The sequence below is a fragment of the Arabidopsis lyrata genome, assembly GCF_000004255.2.
Source record: "Arabidopsis lyrata subsp. lyrata unplaced genomic scaffold ARALYscaffold_1, whole genome shotgun sequence".
NCBI lineage: Eukaryota > Viridiplantae > Streptophyta > Magnoliopsida > Brassicales > Brassicaceae > Arabidopsis > Arabidopsis lyrata.
This window is the reverse complement of record NW_003302555.1, coordinates 23666406-23691064: the sequence shown is the minus strand read 5'-3', so window position 1 is coordinate 23691064 and position 24659 is coordinate 23666406. Positions and strand designations below refer to the sequence as shown.

General features: G+C 33.8%; 5 protein-coding genes across 5 annotated transcripts; 1 reads left to right on the top strand and 4 right to left on the bottom strand.

Annotated features, from left to right (window-relative positions):
* Positions 1 to 437: 437 nt before the first annotated feature.
* Positions 438 to 3401, bottom strand: LOC9327426 (polyadenylate-binding protein RBP47C). Its single transcript, XM_021013615.1, has 6 exons — positions 2689 to 3401; positions 1959 to 2436; positions 1779 to 1837; positions 1536 to 1666; positions 1336 to 1432; positions 438 to 876 (listed from the first exon to the last, which is right to left on the bottom strand). Exons 1-6 carry the CDS (start codon positions 3088 to 3090, stop codon positions 712 to 714), a joined length of 1332 nt encoding a protein of 443 aa, XP_020869274.1. The 5' UTR covers positions 3091 to 3401; the 3' UTR covers positions 438 to 711.
* A 2343-nt stretch (positions 3402 to 5744) lies between these two features.
* On the bottom strand, positions 5745 to 6951 carry LOC9327425. Its single transcript, XM_021014665.1, has one exon. The coding sequence runs from the start codon at positions 6458 to 6460 to the stop codon at positions 6185 to 6187; it is 276 nt and encodes a 91-aa protein (XP_020870324.1). The 5' UTR covers positions 6461 to 6951; the 3' UTR covers positions 5745 to 6184.
* Positions 6952 to 9912: 2961 nt separating this feature from the next.
* Positions 9913 to 11707, bottom strand: LOC9330112 (probable carboxylesterase 2). Its single transcript, XM_002891316.2, has 2 exons — positions 11238 to 11707; positions 9913 to 10716 (listed from the first exon to the last, which is right to left on the bottom strand). Exons 1-2 carry the CDS (start codon positions 11576 to 11578, stop codon positions 10113 to 10115), a joined length of 945 nt encoding a protein of 314 aa, XP_002891362.1. The 5' UTR covers positions 11579 to 11707; the 3' UTR covers positions 9913 to 10112.
* A 3078-nt stretch (positions 11708 to 14785) lies between these two features.
* Positions 14786 to 16578, top strand: LOC9327424 (succinate dehydrogenase subunit 5, mitochondrial). Its single transcript, XM_021013594.1, has 5 exons — positions 14786 to 14970; positions 15093 to 15206; positions 15285 to 15595; positions 15672 to 15857; positions 16264 to 16578. Exons 1-5 carry the CDS (start codon positions 14856 to 14858, stop codon positions 16318 to 16320), a joined length of 783 nt encoding a protein of 260 aa, XP_020869253.1. The 5' UTR covers positions 14786 to 14855; the 3' UTR covers positions 16321 to 16578.
* Positions 16485 to 18051, bottom strand: LOC9327423. Its single transcript, XM_002891315.2, has 3 exons — positions 17912 to 18051; positions 17164 to 17316; positions 16485 to 17039 (listed from the first exon to the last, which is right to left on the bottom strand). The coding sequence occupies exons 2-3, from the start codon at positions 17308 to 17310 to the stop codon at positions 16602 to 16604; spliced, it is 585 nt and encodes a 194-aa protein (XP_002891361.1). The 5' UTR covers positions 17311 to 17316; positions 17912 to 18051; the 3' UTR covers positions 16485 to 16601.
* Positions 18052 to 24659: the final 6608 nt, after the last annotated feature.

The following is a 24659-nucleotide window of genomic DNA, read 5'->3' as shown; positions in this document are numbered from 1 at the left end:
CTATTTCTCATTGTTTCAGGCTTTCGGATCTCTCCTTCTTCAAAGTATAAAACTTTTATACATCATTATGTTCTAATAGATATAAAGGCTTTTACGTAGAATCATTATTGATTTTTGGATGTGATTAACGACGACATTGTATTAATATTATGCGGTCATACTAAGGGATTGTCGTAATATAGATCCCTCACTTTTCCATTGGAAGTTCTCATCTTTCTATGTTCTAGCTATTCTAATACTGTGTGTACCATAAAATATAGCTAAGTTGGTGAGGAATAAGCCTTCCCGAGACGGTCCAAAGAGGCTTTTGAAATAAAGAATATGAAAAGCTAATTTAACGATCATTCTTAGTTGTCATGGGCCTATTCTAGATTTAGTTCCACAACGTTAAACATTTAAACTAATGACATGTTAAACAAAGGAAAAAATAAGAAACATAATAATCAATAGGTGCAACTCATTTCTTCTTTGATCAATAAGTTCAATAGTCAAAAGCATCAGAAGAAACAAATCAAATTAATCAATCAAATCCAAGTCCCCTAAATTACTGTATGGTTTCCACCAAAATTCGATGTCCACTAGATGATAAACCCTAAACTCAAGGAGTGACAAGAAGCAAACCATTTTTGCCTTGTACCTCCTAACATCACCTAACCTGAGTGAGTTTTTGTTGTCCTATAGATAGATGCTCAGATTGAGCTTTTAGTTTCCTCAGCTAACTTGTTGCTGATGACCACCGTACATTCGATACCCTCCTCCGTAAGGTGTAGCGGGATACATTCTCGGGTCAGGTTGCGGTACCATGTATCCATACCCATTGTAATACTGTCCTCCGTAGTACGGCGCAACCCATTGGTTTCCATACTTATCTCTAGGCTGCAACATAAACACCAAACTAGTAAATCAGAAATGATTCATCACGGGTCAGAGTATAAAATAGATCATATAAAAGAAGTACACAAGGGTGGGCGTAAGAACCCAACCGAACCAAACTTATAGTCCAATCTAAACCATAACAGGTAGTCTTATAAACCTAAACCAAAATCATAACCAAACGATATCGAACTGAAATCAAACTTATGGCCGTCAAACCAAATAAACCGAAATTCGTAAAAACAATCTTTTGAATTGAATCCATATCAAAAAGACGTTTAGTAATGCAATAATAAATATAATTTTAGTTAATATCTAACACAAAAACAATCTTTCTTTACTATAATAGAGAACAGTTTTGGGTTTGTTCAATGGCCTTGTGATGAAAAACTGAATTGAACTGTGCATTTTGATACACTTGTAACAGTATTAATCACTTATGCAGACAGATGGTATGATTACCTGCTTATTGGCTTGATTACGGCCCCAAGACAGCCGAACTGTTTGTTTGCCAATTACAGTTCCATTGAGTTTTTCCAAAGCCTCCTCTGCACTTGGTCTGCAAGCAATTGTTGAAAATCAAATCGATATGATGACAGAACAACGATAAGAAAATTACTTTATTAATACATACTATTTAAAAATATGCATTTAATGTTTACCTGTTAACAAATTGAACAAATCCGCATCCTTTGCCAACAGGAATCTTGACAGAGACTATTTCCCCGAATTCAGAGAAAGGTTGCCTTAGGTCGTCGTCAGTGACACTAGAGTCAAGTCCTCCAACAAATATCTATGTTATAAAACATAGATTAAAGGGAAAAAAAAAAAGAAGATTAACCTTCACTTGTCACACAATCACATGAACGGTAGAAAACAAGGAGATACTACGAAAAAACAATTACTGTTGTGTTCAATGTGTCCCCTTCAGGACGCGTCAAGGCACCATTCGGCATGTATCCACCTGCCAAGACCAACAAATATTCAAGTACACAAGAGACTCAAAACATATTGTTGCAGCAATACCAAGAACCTAACTATCTTAATAGATTATATACAAAGCTGATGCACCGGAAAGAACTTACCTTGTTGTTGATAACCAGTAGTCTTCCTCGGGGTAGCAGGACCGATACGCATAGCTCTACTAGAACATTTAACACCATTCATCTCAGTCATTGCTTTGGTCCTTTCATTTTCATCACCAAACCTCACAAACCCATACCCCTTTGATCTTCCAGTATTAGCATCAATGACAACCTTCGCAGCTTTAACCGACGGATACTTCTCAGAGAACGTTTCGTGCAGCAAAGTATCCGAAACATCCGGAGCCAAATCCCCCACGAAAATAGAGAGATCAGGTCCATTATTCTCTAACCGCTTCTCACCGGTACTAAAACTAGCCCAGTTTAAACGAAAAGGTTGCTCAGTATCAGGCATAGTCGTTCCATTAAACTCCTGCAAAACCTTATCAGCTACATCATGGGAATCAAACTCCACAAATCCATATCCTTCTGATAAACCATTGTGCTTATTACGGATCACCTTCACCGAAACAATCTGTATCTGTAGTATTTAAACATAAAGTACACACATTTAGACCAAATTCACAAAGAAACAGAGTCAGCGAGTCACATATAACAAAAAGCAAACTTTATATGATAAATGCTGAAAAGGGCATCTTTTTAAGGTCAAAAGCATTAAAAGTCAACGAAAACAGAATCAAGAAAGAGTTAATACACAATCTAAGACACTAATCAAGAGATACATAAATGTTGTGTAATAGTGATAGAGAGAGAGAGAGAGAGAGAAGCAAACCTCGCCGTCAGCGGAAGCAAAAGAAGAATTAAGATAAGTCTCATCCATCCAATGATGCAAATCACCAACCCAAATGGTTTTATTCTCACCATTAGAAGCGTTTTGATGCTTATTGTTGTTATTACCACGAGATTGATGGTGAAGGTGGTGACTCGGATATTGATGATAAGGAGAGAACGGATGAGGTGGCGGCGGCGCGTACATCATCTGGGGAGGCATTAGCACCGGTGGTGGATAACGCATCCAGTGTGGCGGCGGAGTCGGAGATGTTTTTGGTTGATTCTCTTCTTCTTCAACCGGTGGTTGCGGCGGTGGAGGAGGAGGAGGAGATGGTTGATTGTCGACCACCAAGGGCTGAGAATCCGAGGATTCAGATTCGGATTGAATCTTGACGTCTGCCATTAAATTTTGCGGCTATGTGGTGTTGTGTGATGTGATGTGAGATTAGGGTTAGTTTCGGTTTCGGACCAAACAGGGGAAGTTTTGAGAGTTGTGTTTGAGATATCTATTAATGGCAAAGTTTAGGTCAAAATTAGGGGTTTTTTATCCGGTTATAGTGGGAAACTCACAAATACGGGTCGGGTTTATGGGTTTTTGTGTGTGTGTTAGTCACGGTTTATTTCTGACCTAGTTTAGTGAAAACCGTTGGATTGTACGGAGAGAGTTAGATCTTGACCGTTGGTTCTTTTGTTTGTTTTGTTGCTATTATGAGTGTTTGTTTTTTAGATTCTCTCGAAGGTTGTACTTTCCTTTTTCTGATTTTCTTATTTTCTTTTTCTTTTTGGTTATATATATATTTTTTTGTGCAACCGGCTTATTATTTTCCTTAACTTGTTTTTAGCTTTTTTTTAAAAAAAATATAATAATTTCTTGATTCACTGATTACAACAAATCATTAAAAACCGTTTACAACAAAACAAACAACATATCAAATTAAGTACTTAAGATACGGTAAAGGGGAAAAGATTTTTGTGACTCTTTCTCAAGTGCTTTACTAAAATTTGTAATGGTGAATAAATAGACATCCACATTACACATTTTTAGTATTTGCAGTGCTCTACCAAAATCGCTATCTCTAGTTATTATAAGCATCTTGCGTGATCCTCCGAAGCGTGCTTAAACATCAAGAATTGCATAACTCTATCCGCTATATAAGTGACCTTTTTCATGTGAAACTTCTGGCGAGGATAAGAGCCTATCTCTTTCCATATGATTGACACGTGAGCACTTAATAGCTTGCCATGTGTACCTGAGAAAATAAACAACAATTAATCATATAATAAAAAAAAAAAATATCCACATTAAATCTCATATCCACGATTATGCATTTAGGAATTACTCATTTATAATATATGGATTTTTCTAAAAACCAAATTGATATGTCTTAAACATACTTCCTTAAGAGCATAACGTGTATCTGTTATCGTTGCAAAAGTTGAGAAAACGGAACCTTTTCATGATCTTTACGAGTTGAATCGGGTGATTACCGGATGGCATATACCTGTAACGTTTTGGATTTCATATACCACATATTATTAATTTCCATTTAAAAAATGAAAGAATCTTTCAAACTTCTACTCATACCCACTTGAATGTTATATAACGTAAATATATAATTAGCTCCCATATAAATAGTGGTCACACACACATTAACTACCCATAAAGCTAGACCTATGTTAGAGTAACCGCGAAAGAAAGTCTTACTTTTCAATCTCTTCTAAATTATTTTTTGGGATTATAAACTCCAAAAGCTCAACGATTACAACTAATTTTTCCATAAGAGTAAAGTAACATCATATGTTTACTTTTTCAGATTGCAAGATCATAATCAATTACAATCACTATGACATCGAAACAAATAACAACTCTTGTAAGACCACTTGAATCCATAGTTCTAGACAAGCTTACAATCGGAACATCTATGCAACATATAAATGTTCGTCTTATGCCAATGTGGGAAGGTCGCAATTTCAAACGAAACAAAGAGCTAATGAATCTAGATATCATTCTCCTAAATATAAAGGTACATTATGCTTAATTTGTCAACATATGATAACTTACTTATAAATCATCTTTTCACAACTCATTGACTACCCCCAAAACATCCACGATTCTCTAATATAAGCTTCAATACACTATCAACGCATCCATCGATTAAAGGATCTCCTTATGGTAGGACAAATTTACACCATAAACAATTTTGAAGTCATATCTACCTATGAGCGTTATAGGGTAATAGACAATAACAACTCAATATGATTTACTAAATTACAAAAGTTGCTGAAGAAGAAGAAACTAGGTGCCTCATCAAGATGGAGTACTTTAGGATGTTAACAATTTCAACGGTCATTTGAAGTGGGGAAAAAAATTAAAAATGAAGTACGAAAGGCAAAGGCAAATTAAAAATGGATGGTCATAGTCCTCAACAACTAATCAAACAGTTTTCCATTATAATTTTTAATTTATTGCTATTTGCTTTTTATTTTTTTTAATAAAATGTTGTTACGAAAACAAGAATTGTTTTATTACAAGAAGGAGAGTTTCCCTTCAAGTAATATTGGGAATTATAAAGTTATTTTATTACAATAATAATCAAAAGAAAAATCATTATAACATTAGGAATATACATCAATGATAAATTCTTAAAACACTAACAATGGACCACTCAAAAGAGGCAACAATATAGTGCAGTAAATCACATATATATATAAAAATTAGACCAAAATCTTACTTACAAATTAACAAATAAGATTCAAAATTTGGATATAAATCATATATATATATATATATATATATAAATTAGACCAAAATCTTACTTATAAATTAACAAATAAGATTCAAAATTTGGAACATAATTAAAAATATTTCATCACTTTATACTAGTTGTTTTAAAAAACAATCAAATCAAAATCTCGCACGTAATGCGGGCACTCACCTAGTTAAAATAAACTTATATAAGTAAAACATTAACTTTTTTTATTTAGAACTCATCAACGTTTCTGCCGATAGAGATGCTCTAAAATACTTAGATTGAGAACCAATTAAGACTAGCTAGGGCTTCATCCCAATGAGCATATATATACTTAGTCCACAACATGTTTGTATTTTTTTTACTCTGTTATTCTGTATCTTCTAAGCATTCATATGTAAAAATAATTTAACCATTAAAACGTGATAAGTAAAGATTTTCTATTTAAGTGTTTTCAGTGAGGTCTACATTTAATAAAACCCATTGACCAACTAGCAATTATAGTCAGCTTAGCAAGGGATTTATCATTGATGTATATATTTTTAAAAGCAATTTATTCATTATATAATCTTACAATACCTGACAGTGTAACAAACCCACGACAAAGACATAATGATCATAGTACTGTCAAAACATTGAAATGATAAAGTGATGTCCAAACACCTCTTTAGCATTAGAAGACAAGTCTAAATGAAATACATATAATTTTCTATATGATATAGATTTATGACGTATGATATGATCAAATCAGTGTCGCCCGTGAGAGTGTCCAACGCCTGGGCTGTTTCCAGGATTTGTTGGCCTAAAATCTGTGGGGTGTGCGATGACCGCCTTTTGAAGGACACTACGTCGTGTATATGTGACCACAATGCTAGGATTCTCGGCCTCAGTTTTCTTATAAATTCCCTCAACCTCTAACGAAGTAGTTTTCAAATGTCTCTCTTCTGTGTCCTGAATTCCATGCAAAACCACCAATGCGAGGAAAAAAAGAGATGTAGAAACTGACCTGTTCGACATTCCCATGACTCGAGGACAGGTAGATAAAATATAAGAATATGTGAAACAAAACAAAGATCAAAAATATATGTGTTGGATATAGGATCGGAGAACATAAGGTGGAAACAAGAAGAATGAGATTTTAGGTATTTATAAAGAAAATAAAAAGAGAAGTAGCATCGATTAGCATTGTCTTAAATGAAATCTTAAATGTGGGGAAAATTTTACTTCAAAAAGGGAATGATGATGTTTTATAATGTCTGAGTATATAATGTAATCCAGGTGATTCATACTTCCATATGTTTCCAACTTTGCATGTCTGCTCTGTATTGTATACATGGCCCATGCATTTATTTAGATCATATTTTTTCACGACCAAGGTGTGCGAAGATCCCTCCGGATCTAAATATGCATAACAGAATTTTTTATTCAAGACGAGCATTAAGAGATGTTTTGGAGGCAAGCGAGGCCTTAGAGACCAACAAATAAAAAACATGATAATAAAAAGTGAGTAGGCATGGGCATTTGGTTTAAATCTTTTTTTTTTTTTTTTTTTTTGGGCAAAGGTTTAAATCTTTTAAGGTCTTGGATTTTCGGGTTTTGAAAAATAGACTCCAAACTAAAACAAAATTTATTTCAGTTTGGTTCGGTTCAGTTTTGGAAAAATAATTATTAAAAAATATACCTTTTTAGCAATGGTTTCACAAAAAAAAAAGTTGTTGTTATTATATTGAACTTTTTTCTTCCCTATATATGTAGTTTTACGAATTTGATTTGTTTGGCTAATTCGTTCGGTTGCACAAAACCTAGTACAATTCGGATTCAGTTCGGATAATTCTATGTAGATTTTTTTACATCGTTCTGTTGGCTCGAAGCGATGACTTTCGGTTCAGTTTCCTACTTTGCTTTTATGGTAATTCATATGATTATTTAAAAAAATTGGCTAATTCCTTCTATCATTTTTAAGAGTATTTACCTATATATAAACATTCAAAATACGTACTATTTTTTCATGATTATTCTATCATTTTCCTTTAGATATTTAGGGGTAAGCACCGATTAAAGAGATGGTTGGTATAGGAAAAGGTTGTTGATATTACAAAAAAATTAACATGAGATTAGAAATGAATATCAAACTTTCAAATCAAGCGGAACAGGGGTTTTCATGCGTAAGATGGATCATCTTCCACTATGGCTTGTCCCCGAAAGTACAATACATGCTAGGTTCTTTAGCCCATGGCCTATGCTTTGCCTTTTTATAATTATATATGATCTCGTTATCTATCGTATTCAACTATGTAATTATATAACCGATTTTTGGATTATATCGAGTTTTTTTTTTATGGCGAAGAAAACATTAAAAAGAGTACAGATTAGTTCTACCGACCACCATAACTAGGCCTAGGGTGTATCAAACCTCCTAATCGAGTATTTGCAAATATGAGGAAGGAACTTTTGAGAACTAGGAAAATAAGAAGTGGGAGGAGAATGTGTTAAAATGAGAAGTCATGGGCGATACACTTCGGTATCCATCTTTTGTGTCAATGCATATCATGTCATAGTGAGAAATAACATGCATACGCTTAAAACGGGTGACAAATTTTATGTTTTAATAGCATGTTATTTGTTTATTGCGTGTGTATACTGTCTATATATAGTATGCTATGTTTTAATAACAGGTTATTTGTTTATTGCGTGTTTATGACGTCTATATATAGCAATGGCATGCTTTGTTGAAATGTAGTTAGCTTAAGAAAGAAAAGCATACGCATGATAGTACGTTATTTTAATATGTGAACATATATGCTGTAGATGATATATGTTATATGTGTAATTAAGGGTGTAATTGTTTTTTTTTTTTAAGTATCGTTTGCTCTAATACCATATAGATTGTGAATGTGAATACTTTATTAGAGAGGAGAATGTACAATATATATAGAGGATACAGAGGAGACTCTAGGTATATACAAAAAAACAATTACACCCTTAATTACACATATAACATATATCATCTTCACTCGGGTTCTCCGATTGACAATGCGGCAGAATATAGGATGGTTGTTGGTAGCTTGCAATATCTCGCATTTACTAGGCCTGACATTGCCTACGCTGTTAACCGTCTCTCGCTCTTCATGCATAAACCCACATCTGATCACTGGCAAGCTGCAAAAAGGGTCCTCCGTTACCTTTCCGGGACGCTTACTCATGGCATTTTCTTTCACTCCAATCGTCCACTCACTCTCCATGGTTTCTCGGATGCTGATTGGGGCGGTGACTCGGATGACTATGCTTCCACCAATGCCTACGTCATCTACATTGGTAGCAATCCTATCTCATGGTCCTCTAAGAAACATAAAAGTGTAGCGCGGTCTTCTACGGAGGCGGAGTACCGTGCTGTTGCCAATACTGCTTGTGAACTACGATGGATCTGCTCTCTTCTCACGGAACTTGGAATTCAGTTACCGACTTCTCCTGTTGTGTACTGCGACAATGTAGGAGCCATCTACTTATGCGCCAATCCCGTTTTTCATTCTCGTATGAAACATGTCGCCATCGACTATCATTTCATTCGTGGGCAAGTTCAAACTGGTATGCTACGTGTCTCTCATGTCTCTACTCGTGATCAGCTCGCTGATACCCTCACCAAATCTCTTCCCCGTGCTCACTACCAAATGTCGAGGAACAAGCTTGGAGTTCGTTCACTACCTCCAGCTTGAGGGGGCATGTAGATGATATATGTTATATGTGTAATTAAGGGTGTAATTATCTTTTGTATATACTTAGAGTCTCCTCTGTATCTCTATATATATTTTACATTCTCCTCTCTAATAAAATATTCACATTCACAATCTATATATGCTATATAATTAAATAATGTGTCATTTGTTATTTGTTAATTGTGCGTGTGATTTCCAGTAAATATGATGCTATGTTGAAATGTGGAGAGATGACACAAAACGCATGATATAAATCAATAACAAAAGAGCAAAATTGGGGCTAAAGGTTCTTTCGTTTGTTTAGATGAAGAATCCAGTTTTTTGCAAAGTGGTTTTCTAACTTCTCATTTGATCAACTTTTAATAAGACGTTCTCATGCTTTTATATAGAATTGTTGGCTGACTCAGAGTTCTTTTAACCACTGCGCTCTTCTCTACCGGAATTCAGATTCCATGTTACCTCCTATAAATGGCTGATGGGCCGCCGGGCTTATCGGCCAAGTCGCTAAAAAGAAAACACATACACATACACATGCATTATGAGTGGAACAAAATTAGATTTTGAAAGCTGTAGATGGGTAATAAGATGCAGTAAAAGTTCTGAAAATATAACCCGTGCTATTGTAGAACTTTTCATGAAGTATGGCTTAGAGTAGAGATTGTGATTTTCTAAGATATTAATTCCGAACACTCTAGTTGAGTAGGAGGGTTTTAAAGACAGTCAACAATGAAAATCCTAATTTTGGCTTGTTCTTGGCACGAATATGGAGAAAAGGGAGTGTATAAATCCAAGAGCTTACAAACAAACGACATACAAACAGAAGCTCTCTTTCAAGTTTCAACCACATATAAAATACACACATTTGGAGAAAACACAATAACAACAACATTAACAAAGATTTAAAAATTATACAAACATTGAAAAAACCATTAAACTTTGGCAAAACGAATCCGAAACTAATATCAAGCTTCCACTTCGTTTATAAAGAGAGCCAAGCGTCGTACCATCTCCATAGCTTCATCACAATCAGGCTCGAAAATATGAAAAACATGATCTCTCTCTTTTGTCTCCATAATCTCAACTTTTCCTCTCCACTTACTCTTCACCAATCTTTCATAATATATTTTCCCTCTCTCATTCAATATATCTTTCTCCGCCACAGTAATCATCAGTCTCTCACACCCTAACCCTTCAAGATCCGGTGACCCATCCGCAAACGGATTAATCCACGGGTCATCGGATCCTTTCTCAGACGGGCAGACGAATTCCCACCATCCGTCAACCATTTTTTTCCTCGCTTCATCTTTGACCTCTGATCCAATAGGTTGTGTTCCCCAAAAATATGGGTGGATCATTCCAATGCCTTTGATTTTCACGGTTTGGTCAGATTGTTTGGCTCGAAATGCGAGGTGGTGTGAGATGTTAGCTCCCGCGCTATCTCCCACTAGGAATAAACGGTCCAAGTCGGCGTAGTCGTTGATCCACGGCTCGTTTATGGCTTGGATAGTCTTTATCGCGGTCCATGAGTCTTCGTACGCGGTAGGAAGTGGATGTTCTGGTGCTAGTCTATATCCAATAATTGATCAACAATATAATATTAGACTATATTCTGATTATTTTTATAGTGGACACAAAGACCGAACCAAACCAAAATAACTCAAACCGAATTTCACTATAATCTGAATGGTATATAAATTTGGATAAAGAATGATTCAAACCAAAGCCAACTTTTGATAATCAAACTATATTAACCAAAATGTTTCAAAAGTTAAATAAATTTAAATTTATTTAATATATAATTAAATTAATTATTTATATTATATATATATATCTATTAAACCAAACTCAAATTGAAATCGAATAAAAAAATTTTAAACCGAGCTGAAATAATCTAAATAAAATTCGGTTTTGTTTCGATTTAACTCAAAATACTTGAACCAAACTAGACCGAAAAACAAAAAAAAAATGGCTAGTTATGAGTTTTAAATTCAATCTGAACCGGGTTACGTCTTGCATTCAACATTAAACCAATCTGACCCGATCATATAAAATTGGTTAAATAAGTCAACTTAAATCGGATTGCTTACCTGTAATTGACAGAGACGGCGATGACGTTAGCCTGATTGACAAATTTGTTAAGACTGGTGTGGTAACAAGGAAAGGAAGCGGAGGAGATGAGAAATGCACCGCCATGAAAATAGAGCACGAGAGGAAGTTTATGATCGGTTTGAATCGAGAAGGGTCGATAGATTCGGGCAGATAAACCGGTTTTCGGTTCGATGATGATATCTTTAGAGAAAACTCCGGTTTCTTGATCTAAACCAGGAGGACAAACTTCGGTTCCCGCTAGTCTCTCTATTGTTCCATCGGTGTGAACAACTAACCATGGAAGTAATTCCAACGAGACTTGCTTCTTCTTTGATTCCATGGGAGAGAAAAAGAGAGTCAAGCTTTGATGCTTATGTTTTGGTAGAAAAGTAAGTCGGGAGAGAGAGCCACAATATAGGACTTTTTGTTTAAAAGAATATTTTTTTGTGCCAGCATCGAAATAATGATAGGTTGTTATAATTGAAAAACTCATTTTAATATGTTTTGATTAGGTGATCACTCAAGTGATCAACGTGTTTGATCTTTCTAACTAAAATTTAATGATGCCACCAACCAACCGAAAACTATACAATATTCAGGTATAATTGTTAAATTTTAGCCTATTAATAATCAAAAGTGTAAGAAAAATCCAAAGAATAGTATGGTTAAAAGGATTGAATTTGGTACCTTTGGGGCACCACTGTACCACAATATAAGTTTTAAAATTCATGTCCTTATGTTTTTGTAATGCCTTAAAACACTAGTTTCATGAGTTTTAGTCTACAATCGGATATATATGAGGATCACTAATGAAGCAAATTATATGTTTACAATAAAATAGAGTGATAGACATATTCCTGATGCCACTACATACAATACTCTTCTGTCTTCTTGGTAATATGTAATCTCGTCGTAGATACCATTTAGTAATTCATTTAGATATAATGATTATTTTCTTAGAGATACCTAGATACATACATATTCATGAGAAGTTGTGTATAGAGAATGCCTTTTTGTGTGTCATTCTTTTTCTCATACACATAAACGTTACTTTTTCCCCAAAAAAACACAGAGCATTAAAGAATCCTTACAAGTCCTTAACCATTAAATAATATTTCGAAAAGGAACCAAAATTATGGAGTAAGATATTTTTTTAACTTTTTTTTTTTCACGTCCACCTCCACCTCCACAGCCACCACGACGAATTCGCAGTTATTGTTGCATCAATGAGAGATCAGTTGTCTTAGTCCGGTAAGTTATATAGATCCTTATTAGGTTACTGGAGTGGATGGTGAATCATAATAGTGTGGAAGTCGTACCCATCATTTTGAACTGAGCTGATGGATGTCTATAATGCCCATCATGGGAAATGAGAACTAAGACCCTTGTGGTATTGTGCTTAATCACTTTTAACTTTGTTACGTAAACAATCCGGTTATTTGGCTGTTTTGCAGGAAGGGTGAGTGTTAATGATGTGCATTGAGAGACTTTGCTAACAATATATTGAAACATCGACTTCTCAGCTGGTATAGAATATCTGAGAAATATGTGTCGCTATATTACTAATAAAAGAATCCATCAAGTGAAATGCATCAATGAAAAAAAACTATCTGTCTACAATTCTACCAAAATATATACCCCTCCGTTCTTTTTTATTTGATGTTTTTAGAGAAAGCACAAAAATTAAGAATCATTTATTTTTGTATATTTATAAACTAAAACATCATTTATTATCTAATCAACCAATAGAAAAATAATCTGCATATTATAAATTGTCAAAACAAAAAAAAACTACTCCCTCCATTATTTTATAAGTGATCTTTTAGGAGAATGCACATTGGTTAAGAAATCATTTAATTTTTGTTTATTTCTAAACTAAAACATCATTTATTATCTAATCAATCAATAAAAAAACAATTTACAGAATTTGAACCGTCAAAACCAATAAAAAAGTAATTAATTTTGCATTGAAAATTGAAAACATCATCTATTTAAGAACAAAATTAGAAGGTAAAACATCACTTATAAAAGAACGGAAGAAGTAATTAATATTGCATTGAAAACTGAAAACATCATATATTTAAGAATAAAAATAAAAGCTTAAAACATCATCTAAAAGAACAGAGGGAATATCATTTAATCGATACTCTTTATTAACTTGCTTAAATCCAATATTTGTGTATTTATTGTGCAAACTATTTTCACATATACTATTTTGATAGAAAAAACTTAACCTTAAATAATTTAGTATATTAAGATCTGCTTTGTTTATTTAAGGTTAAATACTATTTTGGGGATTGAGCCCCAAATACAAAAGAAAAATGTGGGGATTTAAGATCTGCTTCACTATTTTGCCACTCAAATACAAAAGAAAAATGTGGGGATTGAGCCCTACAACTACAACTTAGGAATTCTTACTTTATTGAAAACATAAAACTTGTTTTTATGATTTGATATATTTATAGAACTTGTCCGAGTATTAAGAATATTAAATTTGTACAAAATTTATAGTTTTGCTTTTATTTTTTAATCATAAATGATTTAGTATATTATATTGTCCGTTTATTCTAAAGATTAAATAATGAATTAACTACTCTTGGCTTAACAAACGTACAATGAAACTTAACAAAAAGTCTTTGATTTCTGCACTAGAAAGTTTTCTCTATGACGAGTTAGGGTTTTTGATAGGTTTTGACACTTGTTTTAGGGATTTTGTCACTCCAGCATCGACTTCCCCATCACCTTAGGATTTTTTTGCACTCCGACAGATATTTTCCTACAAATTCAAATGTTGTGTTGTAGGCTTCCTCCATAGTAGCTACCAGCACTTCCAACGGACAAGCTCTTCCATCTCTAAACTTTGCCCGAAATGGGAAATGTACCCGTATTTTTGCAGGTGATCTTTTCCGGTAGTTTTAGATACGAAATAGAGTTCTTTGAAGATAATATTTTTTTGTTTATTTTTACTTTTCAATGAAGAAAAAAATTTCTCGATGTCATTGTTTTTTTAATGAATTCACTGATTTTTCATTTTGCAGATGATTATTTTAACTGTAATTTTTTTAAAAAAAATTTAAAATTAACAACTTTTAAAAATAAAATAACATTTAATATAATTATTTTTTATAATTATTTTGTTTTTAATAGAACAAGAATTTTCACATTATCACATATGTTTTTAGTTTATACTATATAGTTGAAAATATCTATTTCTATACATAATTTATATTTAAAATTAGTGGTTCTCTTCGTTAACTGACCTACCAACTCGCGACAAAATCCGCCTAAAGCGCAATATCCATATGCTAGTCCGCAAAACATGGCCTAAAATTTTATGTCCCAATATTTGTTCTAGGACAGATCGGGTTAGGATTGTCCGTGGTATATCTTGGCATCTATAAATTTGGAAATATATTTAAGAAAAAATGGGTAATATATTTTTAAAAAAGTAAATTTAAAATGGGCTTTAGTGGGTCTAAAGTTTATGGACCAAAGCCCAAATATTGTCTCCATCATCGGTAATTCGGAATGTTCAGAGAGGAGCTTTAGATGTGAACAACAAAATCAACGAACGAACTCAATCACCAAATTCTATTTGTAATCGGAGATTCACAAAAATGGGAACCCTAGGACGAGCGATTCACTCTCTCGGTAACCGGATTCGTGCAACTGCCCAATCTCTTGATCGCGTTGGTTCTCTTCTTCAAGGAAGCCACCACATCGAGGAACATCGTAAGCTTCCAGATCCTTCCTCTTGCTACACTCTCTTCAACCCTAGATCCAATCCATATCTCTAATTTGTGTCTTCACCACCAAAAATTCCTTTGATTGGAGAAATTTGTTGTTGTTTTCAGTGTCGAGGCATCGGTCGTTGATGACTGTGGTTGATAAATCTCCATTGGTGACTCCGAGTGCTTCTGTTACGATCGGGAAAGGCTCGGCAATTTCGTATGGATGTGCTCGTCGAGGTGAGGCTTTGATTTCTCTCTAACTAAACGAGTTTGATTCTACTCGTGCGTTACTCATTGTATTTGATGTGATTGCAGATTTGCAGTATTCTCGTGCAATTGGTGTTGGACAAGTGCGGCGATTTAGCGAAGATGTTTCTCACATGCCTGAAATGAAGGACTCTGATGTTCTGAATGCATTCAAAGACTTGATGGCTGCTGATTGGGCTGAGCTTCCTTCTGCTGTTGTTCGCAATGCCAAGAGCGCGATATCGAAAAACACTGATGACAAGGCGGGGCAAGAGGCCTTGAAAAACGTGTTCCGAGCAGCTGAAGCTGTTGAGGAATTTGGTGGGATTCTTACTTCGATTAAGATGGAAATCGATGATAGCATTGGAATGAGTGGGGAGGTTTGTTGTTTACTTCACTAAACCGCCTTTATTTTTCGATTTCTGGTTGTTTGATGTTTAGTTGTATTGTGTGCAGGGTGTGAAGCCTTTACCAAATGATATAACCGATGCGCTGCGTACTGCTTATCAGAGGTATGCTGACTACCTAGATTCCTTTGAACCTGAAGAAGTTTACTTGAAGAAGAAGGTTGAGATGGAGTTGGGGACAAAGATGATCCACTTGAAGATGAGATGCAGCGGGCTTGGTTCTGAATGGGGAAAGGTAATCAAATTAGATTATTTCACTTGATTCTAGGAACCTATAGTATCAGAACTTGTCCTCTCTCCTCTAGTGATAGAAGTTGCAATTTGCATCTATGACAGAAACATATAAGCTAAACTAGGACAACCTGATTCAAGTATGAGTTGCGTAATTATCGACATATCAACTTGTCTTCCGCATTCTCACTTGTTCTATATGCGATCTAGAATAAGCCTGATTAAGTATGAGTTTGCCTCCACAGTCTCACTCGTACTATATGTGATCTTTTCCATCTTTCTTTGTTCAACCTTCATGCATCTTTTAGGCTATCCGAGTTAAGTCATGTAGGACATTGGCAGACACCAATGTTTTCATTAAGAACAAACCAGTACTTGTCGTTCTAACGCTTTGCTAAATTCTTCTGTAGGTTACTGTTCTTGGAACCTCAGGACTCTCGGGATCTTACGTGGAGCAGAGGGCATAAAACGGAAAGAGAAGATCTTAAAGATGTGCAAAACTTGTTATGTTGTTATTGCGTTATTGTGTCTTAACACATAATAAAGGTCAATCTGACCAAAAGACATTATAAGGTGAGTTTGTTCATTGTTTCCTCCAAACGAAGCTTTCAAATTTAGAGCTTAACACCAGTTGAAAAATAAACTCACAGCTCCAACGATTTTAGCAGGCCTTTGTATTCATTTGTTACTGTTTCATTACATGAGAGATCTTTTGTTTCTAATGATTCAACATTTTGAGCTACTTTTGTCAAACAAATGGAATTGGAGTAACTCTTGTAGTAGGCTTCCTCCATGACCATGACTCTGCAGGTGACTTTGGAAGCGGTGGAAGCAACGCAACTTTTCGTCCCAAACCAAATGGCCATCCTTGGCAATGACAGAACTCTTGAATCACTGATCCTTTCCTAATTTCATTAACGTAATGCATCTTCCATTGATTCTCCAGCTCTAAACCATTCAAGCTCGAACTCCTCGAGAACTCCGTTTTCGCCGTCATATATCCTTCTATGCTCATATCACTCATGCAACATTCCGAAAAACTGCTTCTTACCGAACAGAATTCGTTACCCTCTTCCTTTTCGATGTCAAATTCTTTCATGAATTTGCAAGTTAGCCCCTCTATTCCTGTCCTTCTCTTCTTCCTTAGCTTCTCCATTGCCCGACTTCTGATCTCGAAAACAACAACCTGAAACCAACAGTCACAAAACGAAAGGTCTTGTAACTCTTGTTGTTGAACAAGTAACAATAAGAGGTATAGAAGAGAGGAAAAATGAAACTCAAAAAGGCAAATGAATGAGTTTTCTGGTTACTTCATGGTCGTAATCAAAATCCCCGATAGGCTTGTTGTCATCGTTGTCTTCGTGATCGGAAACTGTAATTTTTCTGCCTTTGCATCTGTAACAATAAATGAAAGCATCTTTCACCCCTGTAGCCACGTCATCGCCGCAGAATACCATCGTCAGCTGCAAAAATCTCTCTTCTCAGTGTTTTTATAAAGAATTGAAATGGGTGAAATGAGTTGAAATTTATAGATGATATTTGGGGTTTAGGTTTTATAGACAAAACTGAACTGGACAATGACAGTTTATCTAACATCACTTGGTTCTTCTTAATGCACGCAACACCACTTTCGTTTTCAAACCTTTTTACTGTTTATTATCTGATGAACAATTAAAGAAATATTACGACCACTGACCAAGATTAGATTCTGGAAGTACAAAATCATCCTAATTAGGCTGCCGGAGATTAAGACAAAACAGGGTTTAGTGAAAACAACTTTACGAATTCATCTCGAAATAAGAACAAGCTGATTATGTTGAAAAAAATTCATATCTGACTTGAAGCATAATACATGATAGTGATAGAGAAACTAAAAGACATGGCACCAAACTAACGTTATCATGATACGCAAAGATAATATAGATCTTATTTTGTGTTTTACATTTTGTTATTTTTCTTACCCGCCAATGAAATACGTGTAAAATGAAGAAACCAACCTTATCTATAGCTTCTTCAACATTTTGATATGTTATATTCAATAATTAAAAGAAAACATACCTTCAAGATCTTTGTTTCTAATCTATATATCTTCAAGAATTATTACATTACATCCCCAAGAAGCTTAGTGTATGTTTGTCAATGGCTTTCTTCTTCACTGTCTTTGGATTCTGTATATATCTTTTTTTTTTTTTCCTTTTGACATCATAGATATCTTATTTTTATAAAGCTCTAAATCTACGACCACCATTATTTCATTCACATGCTCTCACAAAGTAATAATTACACCAAGAACCCAACTCCTTTTTGGCCATTACTTTTATCCCAAACTTTAATTTCATTGCTTTCCACATTATTAAATTTATAATGACCATACCATAACATTGAATGGGCCATTTCTTTTAGTAATTTGGTGTTGTTAACTCAAAACATACCATATTGCTGTTACAATCTTTATCTGCCAAAGGCCCAAGCTAATTGGAAGTAAATCTTAGTATATAAAACTTGAATCATCTTATGAAACTACGTAAACTAGGCCTGGGCCTTCGGTGATAACCGAGGAAACCAAACCGAAAGAACCGAGTTTTTCGGCGCCAAATCTGAAAGGAAGAGTGAACGATCAGCACAAATATTTAAGGATTTCTGTTATCGAATCGGTTTGGTTTGGCAAGCTATAACCAAACGGTTATTCGGTTATATATGTAATAATACATTATTTTTCGTTGATCTATGTCACTGAAATATATAATGTGAAATCAAGTGAGGTTGAGAGAGTAAAATGTTCGACGATTTTTATAGTGAAAGTGTTAAATAGACAAACATATAAGACGCCCTAGGGCCATCAAACAAATAATATAAGAGGTACAAAATCATAGTTTAGCCTAATAAATATATGATCCCCTTATGCTGCTGGAGCATAATCATAGATAACGTCATCATCGTTGTCACCGTTCTCTACAAATGTAGCTTGAGCATACTCAAATACTTTATCATTGTTAGCAATGTTGACTCCAATGGATGTTTCATAGACATTCTCATGTATGTAGAGAACAATTTCGGAGACAGAAATCATTTTTCTTTTCTTTGGAAAGGAAATAATACAAAACAAGCGTTGAAGAGAAAATGCAAAACACAAAAGATTGATTTGAGTTTGATGAAGGAACAAGAGATCATTGGACTCTTTATAGGTGAAACATAAAAGTTGATGTATGTTTGGACTCGTTTCCGTCTTCTACTGACCTCAGCAAGGAGTGTGGCATGCTGGTTAAGGAGTGTGACATTGGACTCTTTGACACATGGGATTTATTCTGACACGTCCGCCTACACATATTGGTTACACTTCTTATTTGGCTACTTTAAAATTTAAAAGAAAGAGAGTTATAAGAGTTAAAGCTTCTTATCTCATCAGAATATTATTTGTAGTGGCAACATAATGGTGTAAAAGGGTAGTTTGTCTCTGTTTTGTTGATATTACTGTACATACAAAAGTTTTGTGTCTTAAGAATTTTTTTTTGTTTCCATTTTCTATATATTAATTGAGGAAACAAAATAGAATTTAACTTTAAATCTGTAAGAAAGTCTCTGAAATATTTTTCCCTATTAAAATTAACTATATCAAATATTTATTACTTTTCGAAAATTTATAAACTTTCTATAAATCATTATAAATATCTTATGCTCTTGTAGAAGTTTTGGTTTCACTATTCAGCGGGTGATGCTAAAACCATTATTAGATGGAATGAAAATCTTTTATAATTTAAATTTGTATTAGTAGTATTTTTTTCACAATTTTTTGAGAGATTTTCTCAATGTGGACATGCTTATATGTTTTGATAAATTAAGCTATACTTTAAAGAAATGATATTTTTCTACCAATTGGTTTCTTCCATAAACAAAGGTTATTTGTTCTTAGTATAAATAATTAAATCAGTGCTAGCTTTACATGTGTCGGAACTCGGAAGCAAATTCTAAGTGTTCGAATAAAAGCAGTCTTCTATTTGTGCCAAGCACACTTAGTTTTAAGCATATCACACACTTTACTGAGGTTGACCCGAGACAAAATGAGTCCAAAACTTTTCTAACCTTTTGTGAGTTTTGTTTCATATATAAATATCCCAACGATCTCTCGTTCCTTCACCAACCTAACAAACCTCTTTCTTTTTCCCATATGCTTTGTTAACTATTTTCTTTTCTTCATTAACCGAAAAAATACAATGGTTTCTATTTACAAGTTTGTTCTGTGCAAATGTGACCAAGTTCGTGAAACATGCATCCGAGGTGATGTTACTTACAATAATGGAGAATTTGAATACCATCAGGTTGCATTTATAGAAAACGGCGACGACGATGACGACATTATCTATGATTACGCTCCAGCGGCATGAGTGGATTTGTTACTTTCAGTTTTAGGCCAAAGCGTAAAAATTTGGCTCTTATATGAATTTGTTACTTAGGGCCTTTTATGTACTTGTCGAGATTATTTTCAATGGAAATCGATGAACACTTGGTTTTCTCATCAACCTCTCTTTGATTGTTCTCATAAATTTCCATCCAAATATGTAAATGCTCTAGAGAACATTAACGAGTTATTATGACTACCATATATATATTTGTTAACTTGTCTAACAATTAATGTTCTGTTTCTTTTTTGTTAAGAAGGTAAATATTTTATTTAGAAAATATATAAAACCATTTAGAAGTTACAAGAATGTGGAACCCACGGAATTTAAACATGGAAGCAAATAATAATCAGTCCATTGATATTAATAAAAACAGTGACGCGTTTGAAATCAATGAAACGATAACAATTTTGAGGAATCACTTAAAATGACACCACACAGAGGAAGATTCATGCTGTCAATTCATGTCCTAATATCAATATATCATAAAACAAAATTTGATCTGTCACTTTGTATGCACAATTATAATGCATAAATAATCAATGGTTTGAATGGATCGATATAAATTTTTTAGTTTTTTAGTTTTTAAATCAACCCAAAGTTATGTAGTTTTTAGCTTTTCACCTACCATGCTTGTTTCGATGCTCCTAAAGATTTTGATGTAATCTTCAAATTGATCAAAACTCCTACAACTTCCAAGTTATTAACTGTATCCTTGATCATTATAACAACCAATAACTTGTAAGAATTGGAAGGCGTGGAATGATTGATTAATTATAGATCCAAATCAGGAACCATTCACATTATCACTCTGGAAATCACCCAAGTTTGAAGGACTCGCTCCTCACATTAACGATCCTTGATCAGCCAGTAGTATTGGACTGATCTCATCTCACCACAACACTCGCTCACTCTCAGTCTTAACCTGAGTAATCTTATTACACCAATTGATATCATATTTTGTATGTTTTGCATCATTTAAAACACTACATCAAGTTCTCCAATCTCCAAGATTCAACTATCCTCGGTAAAGTTTTTAATTAATACCATTCACATTTGTTTTGGAAGACACAATGTGCATGGATTATTATATGCACGTCAAATGTTTTTTCAAGCAAATTCTCTATATGATTTTCAGGAATACCGATCCCAACGAGCGGTAGGATCATCACTGTATTATATATGCACGTCTCTGAGACAAAGTGAATGACTTATTGACTTATAGTGAAAGTATTAAATCAACTAACATAAAGAAACCCTAGGGCATAAAATCATTGCTATAAAACGGTACAACATCATGGTTCATAGATATATATTATCCATTCATGCTGCTGGAGCATAATCATAGATATCGTCATCATCGTTGTCACCGTCTTCAACATAAACAGATTGAGCATACACAAATGCTTGACCACTGATAACGACCTCGCCTCCAATGCACGTACCACCAACATTGTCATCTATGCAGAGAATAAATTCAGTAACAGAAATCATAGTTCTTTATAAGAAAATAATGGGGAAAGGAAATTGTAAATCAAGTGACGTAAGAGCAAATGCAAAACACAAAAGTTTGATGAGAGAACAAGAGATCGTTGGGCTCTTTATAGGTGGGAACAAAAGTTGATGAAAAGTTTAGACTCACTCTCGTCCTCTACTGACCTCAGCAAGGAGTGTGACATGTTAATATAAATTCCAGAATGGCACAAGTTCTATAACATATCGCTATTAACTTTTTGACACATAGGATTTGTAATGACACGTCCTTAATTGGGGAATTCTGTTTATGAAATATTATTTTCGAAGCAGAAAAGGAAGAAAAAAGGTTTTGCTTTTTATCTCATGGGAATATTATTTGTAGTGGCGACATAATGGTGCCTAAAGTTAATGTGTGTGTTTTATAAATATTATACTTGACTACCTACAAATCCTATGTCATTTGTGAGAAATTTATTTACTTTAATAGTTTTCTTATTAGGATTTGAAATGGAAAATCTGAAAGGAGAAGCATTAGAATAACCTCTATAAAATAATGATATCGAAACTATAAAATATATTAATTTCAAATATATTAGTTTATATATGAAAAAATCCAAACAGGGAAATTTAGCCTTTTCAGAAATATATTGAAGCTAAGGTGTGCTTCAACGGGAATCAGTTAATTTAAAGTAATATGAACTTTAATCTCTATATTTGAAAACAAGGTTCCAAATTTTTACACCTAGAAAAATATACAACATAGAACCAAAGAAACTTTAAAATAGCTTTGAGATTCGGAATAAAAAAAAACATAAAACTTATAAGAAAATTTGAAATGCACAAAGAACTCACTAATAGCTTAGAGATTTTGAAGAGACATACATAAGCATATCAAAATCAGGGCAGTTAAGCAAAATTGTTGGTCTTTTAACAAAGATTATCAAGAAATAGAGTAAAATTTGGATCTAAAAAGCTACAAGAGCCAAACAACTGAGAAACAAAGATGAGAAATAAAGAACCTAATCAATTAGGATTTAAATTTTGGTTTTTGGTGGTGCTAAGAAGATAATGGCATTTTTAGTAATTAAGTGTTACCATTATTTTACTTAACAGTCACCGGATTTTAAACATATTGTTAAAGATATACATCTAAAAATCTTGATTACTGGTAGTTGTGATTGGTCATTGTTCACTGCAACATCCAAATGAATCAAGTTTTCCCGCAATCATTGTTTGTTATTCGTAGTTGCTAGTGACTGCCAAAACAAACATAAATAATTCTTCTTTTTTATGCTTTCCTATAATTAATAGTGAATAATATATATGTAAAGTATCAAAATGGATGAAAACCCATGGTAAATCCAATCCAATCTAACCAATGAATTTAGTGTACTGAAATTTCGATCTTAATGAATTGATTGGCTAAATATGTTTTGCCCCTAATAGGTTGATAGGAATAGGATCAAGCCTCGCTGCCATTATAGAAATTCCTGTGCTAAGGTGGTTGGTGTGGTTATACTTCTACCTATATTCATTTCGTTCGAACAGAAAACCATGCGAAAACTCGACAATAGATTAAGAAAATCATTTCTTTTAAGGATTTACAATAAATGTTAAATTGTAAACGACACAAATTTAACTAATGGCCTAAGGCACAAAATCATTATAAGAAATACAAATTCATGCATGGTGCACGTATTATCTACGCATATGATGCACTCTCATGCAGCTGGAGCATAATCATAAATATCGTCGTCATCTTGGTCACCGTTTTCGGCATATGCAGCTTGACGGCTTTTAATTTCTTGATCATAACTAGTTGTGTCGCTGCCAACGCAAGATTCACTAACATGGTCATATATGCTGAGAACAAACTCAGATAAAGAAGACATTCTTTTTTCTCTGGTCAATGAACAATGAAGTGATGAACCCCCAAAAGATGCTAAATTAAGCAAATAGAAAACAAATATTTTAGTTTGTTGAGAGAATGAGAGATCGCTGGGATCTTTATATATGCCAAAAAAGTTAACAAAAGTGTGAACTCAGTCTGTCTTCAGTGCACCGTACCCTCAGGTCAACCTCACTAAAGAGTGTGATGTGCTTAGAAACAAGTGTGCTTGGCACACATAACAAATTGATTTTTCTCATTGGACGAAATCATGATGTGGTCCAGTACATGAAAAGCAGCTTATCGCATTCAATAATAACAAATCGAAATATCAAGACCTTTAATTTTTCTACCCATCTTATGGAATAAAGCTTTACATGTAAAGCATAAAAAGACGAAACACATTTAGGGTATACATTTTGGTTTGGCTACAACGTGTCAGTAATATAGTCACTCCCAGCTGCTAAATTTAATATTGGAATAAATAGTTAAATGACTAGTGATTAAGAGGTGAAAGTGTGATTCGTATACATGTGTTAACACTAGTTATTTAATATTGGAATAATCAAATGACTATTGTTAACAAAACAATGTGAATTATTTGCATCACCACTTTTAAAGTTATTTATTTATGTGATATAATATTAGTTTGCATAAGTTATAAGTAATACAAAAATTCAAAAGTAAATGATACAAAATGATTTTTATTTTTGTAGTGACATGTCCGCAAAAGGATCTGTATATAATAGAAATCTAATTTACAGTAGATGTGCCAAGAAAAGAGCAAAATGGTTAAAAATAAATATAATTGAAAACTTCATCAGTTTTGGTCACATTTTTTTTCAATCATTCAAGCAAATTTTGCCATTTAATTAGAGCGCTTCAGTTTGACTTCTTATTGAACCTATATATCTTCTGTCTACACAAAGGCTAAATTTAAATAGCACCTAGAAAACCAATTTATCGTGTTTTGGATTGATAAAAAATATATGATGTCGCATACAGAACCGTGCCAACACTTAGCTATATCAAAAACGACTAAAAA

Bases quoted from the DNA above. Each gene is read 5' to 3' on its own strand.
- LOC9327426 (XM_021013615.1), bottom strand. From the start codon at position 3,090: ATGGCAGACGTCAAGATTCAATCCGAATCTGAATCCTCGGATTCTCAG. The intron at 2,437-2,688 runs GTTTGCTTCTCT...TAAATACTACAG, and splicing joins TTGCTTCCGCTGACGGCGAG to ATACAGATTGTTTCGGTGAA. The intron at 1,433-1,535 runs GTAAACATTAAA...AATTGCTTGCAG, and splicing joins TTTGTTCAATTTGTTAACAG to ACCAAGTGCAGAGGAGGCTT.
- LOC9327425 (XM_021014665.1), bottom strand. From the start codon at position 6,460: ATGGGAATGTCGAACAGGTCAGTTTCTACATCTCTTTTTTTCCTCGCA.
- LOC9330112 (XM_002891316.2), bottom strand. From the start codon at position 11,578: ATGGAATCAAAGAAGAAGCAAGTCTCGTTGGAATTACTTCCATGGTTA. The intron at 10,717-11,237 runs GTAAGCAATCCG...TATTGGATATAG, and splicing joins GCCGTCTCTGTCAATTACAG to ACTAGCACCAGAACATCCAC.
- LOC9327424 (XM_021013594.1), top strand. From the start codon at position 14,856: ATGGGAACCCTAGGACGAGCGATTCACTCTCTCGGTAACCGGATTCGT. The intron at 15,207-15,284 runs GTGAGGCTTTGA...ATGTGATTGCAG, and splicing joins GTATGGATGTGCTCGTCGAG to ATTTGCAGTATTCTCGTGCA. The intron at 15,858-16,263 runs GTAATCAAATTA...ATTCTTCTGTAG, and splicing joins TTGGTTCTGAATGGGGAAAG to GTTACTGTTCTTGGAACCTC.
- LOC9327423 (XM_002891315.2), bottom strand. From the start codon at position 17,310: ATGGTATTCTGCGGCGATGACGTGGCTACAGGGGTGAAAGATGCTTTC. The intron at 17,040-17,163 runs GTAACCAGAAAA...TGTTGGTTTCAG, and splicing joins ATTTTGATTACGACCATGAA to GTTGTTGTTTTCGAGATCAG.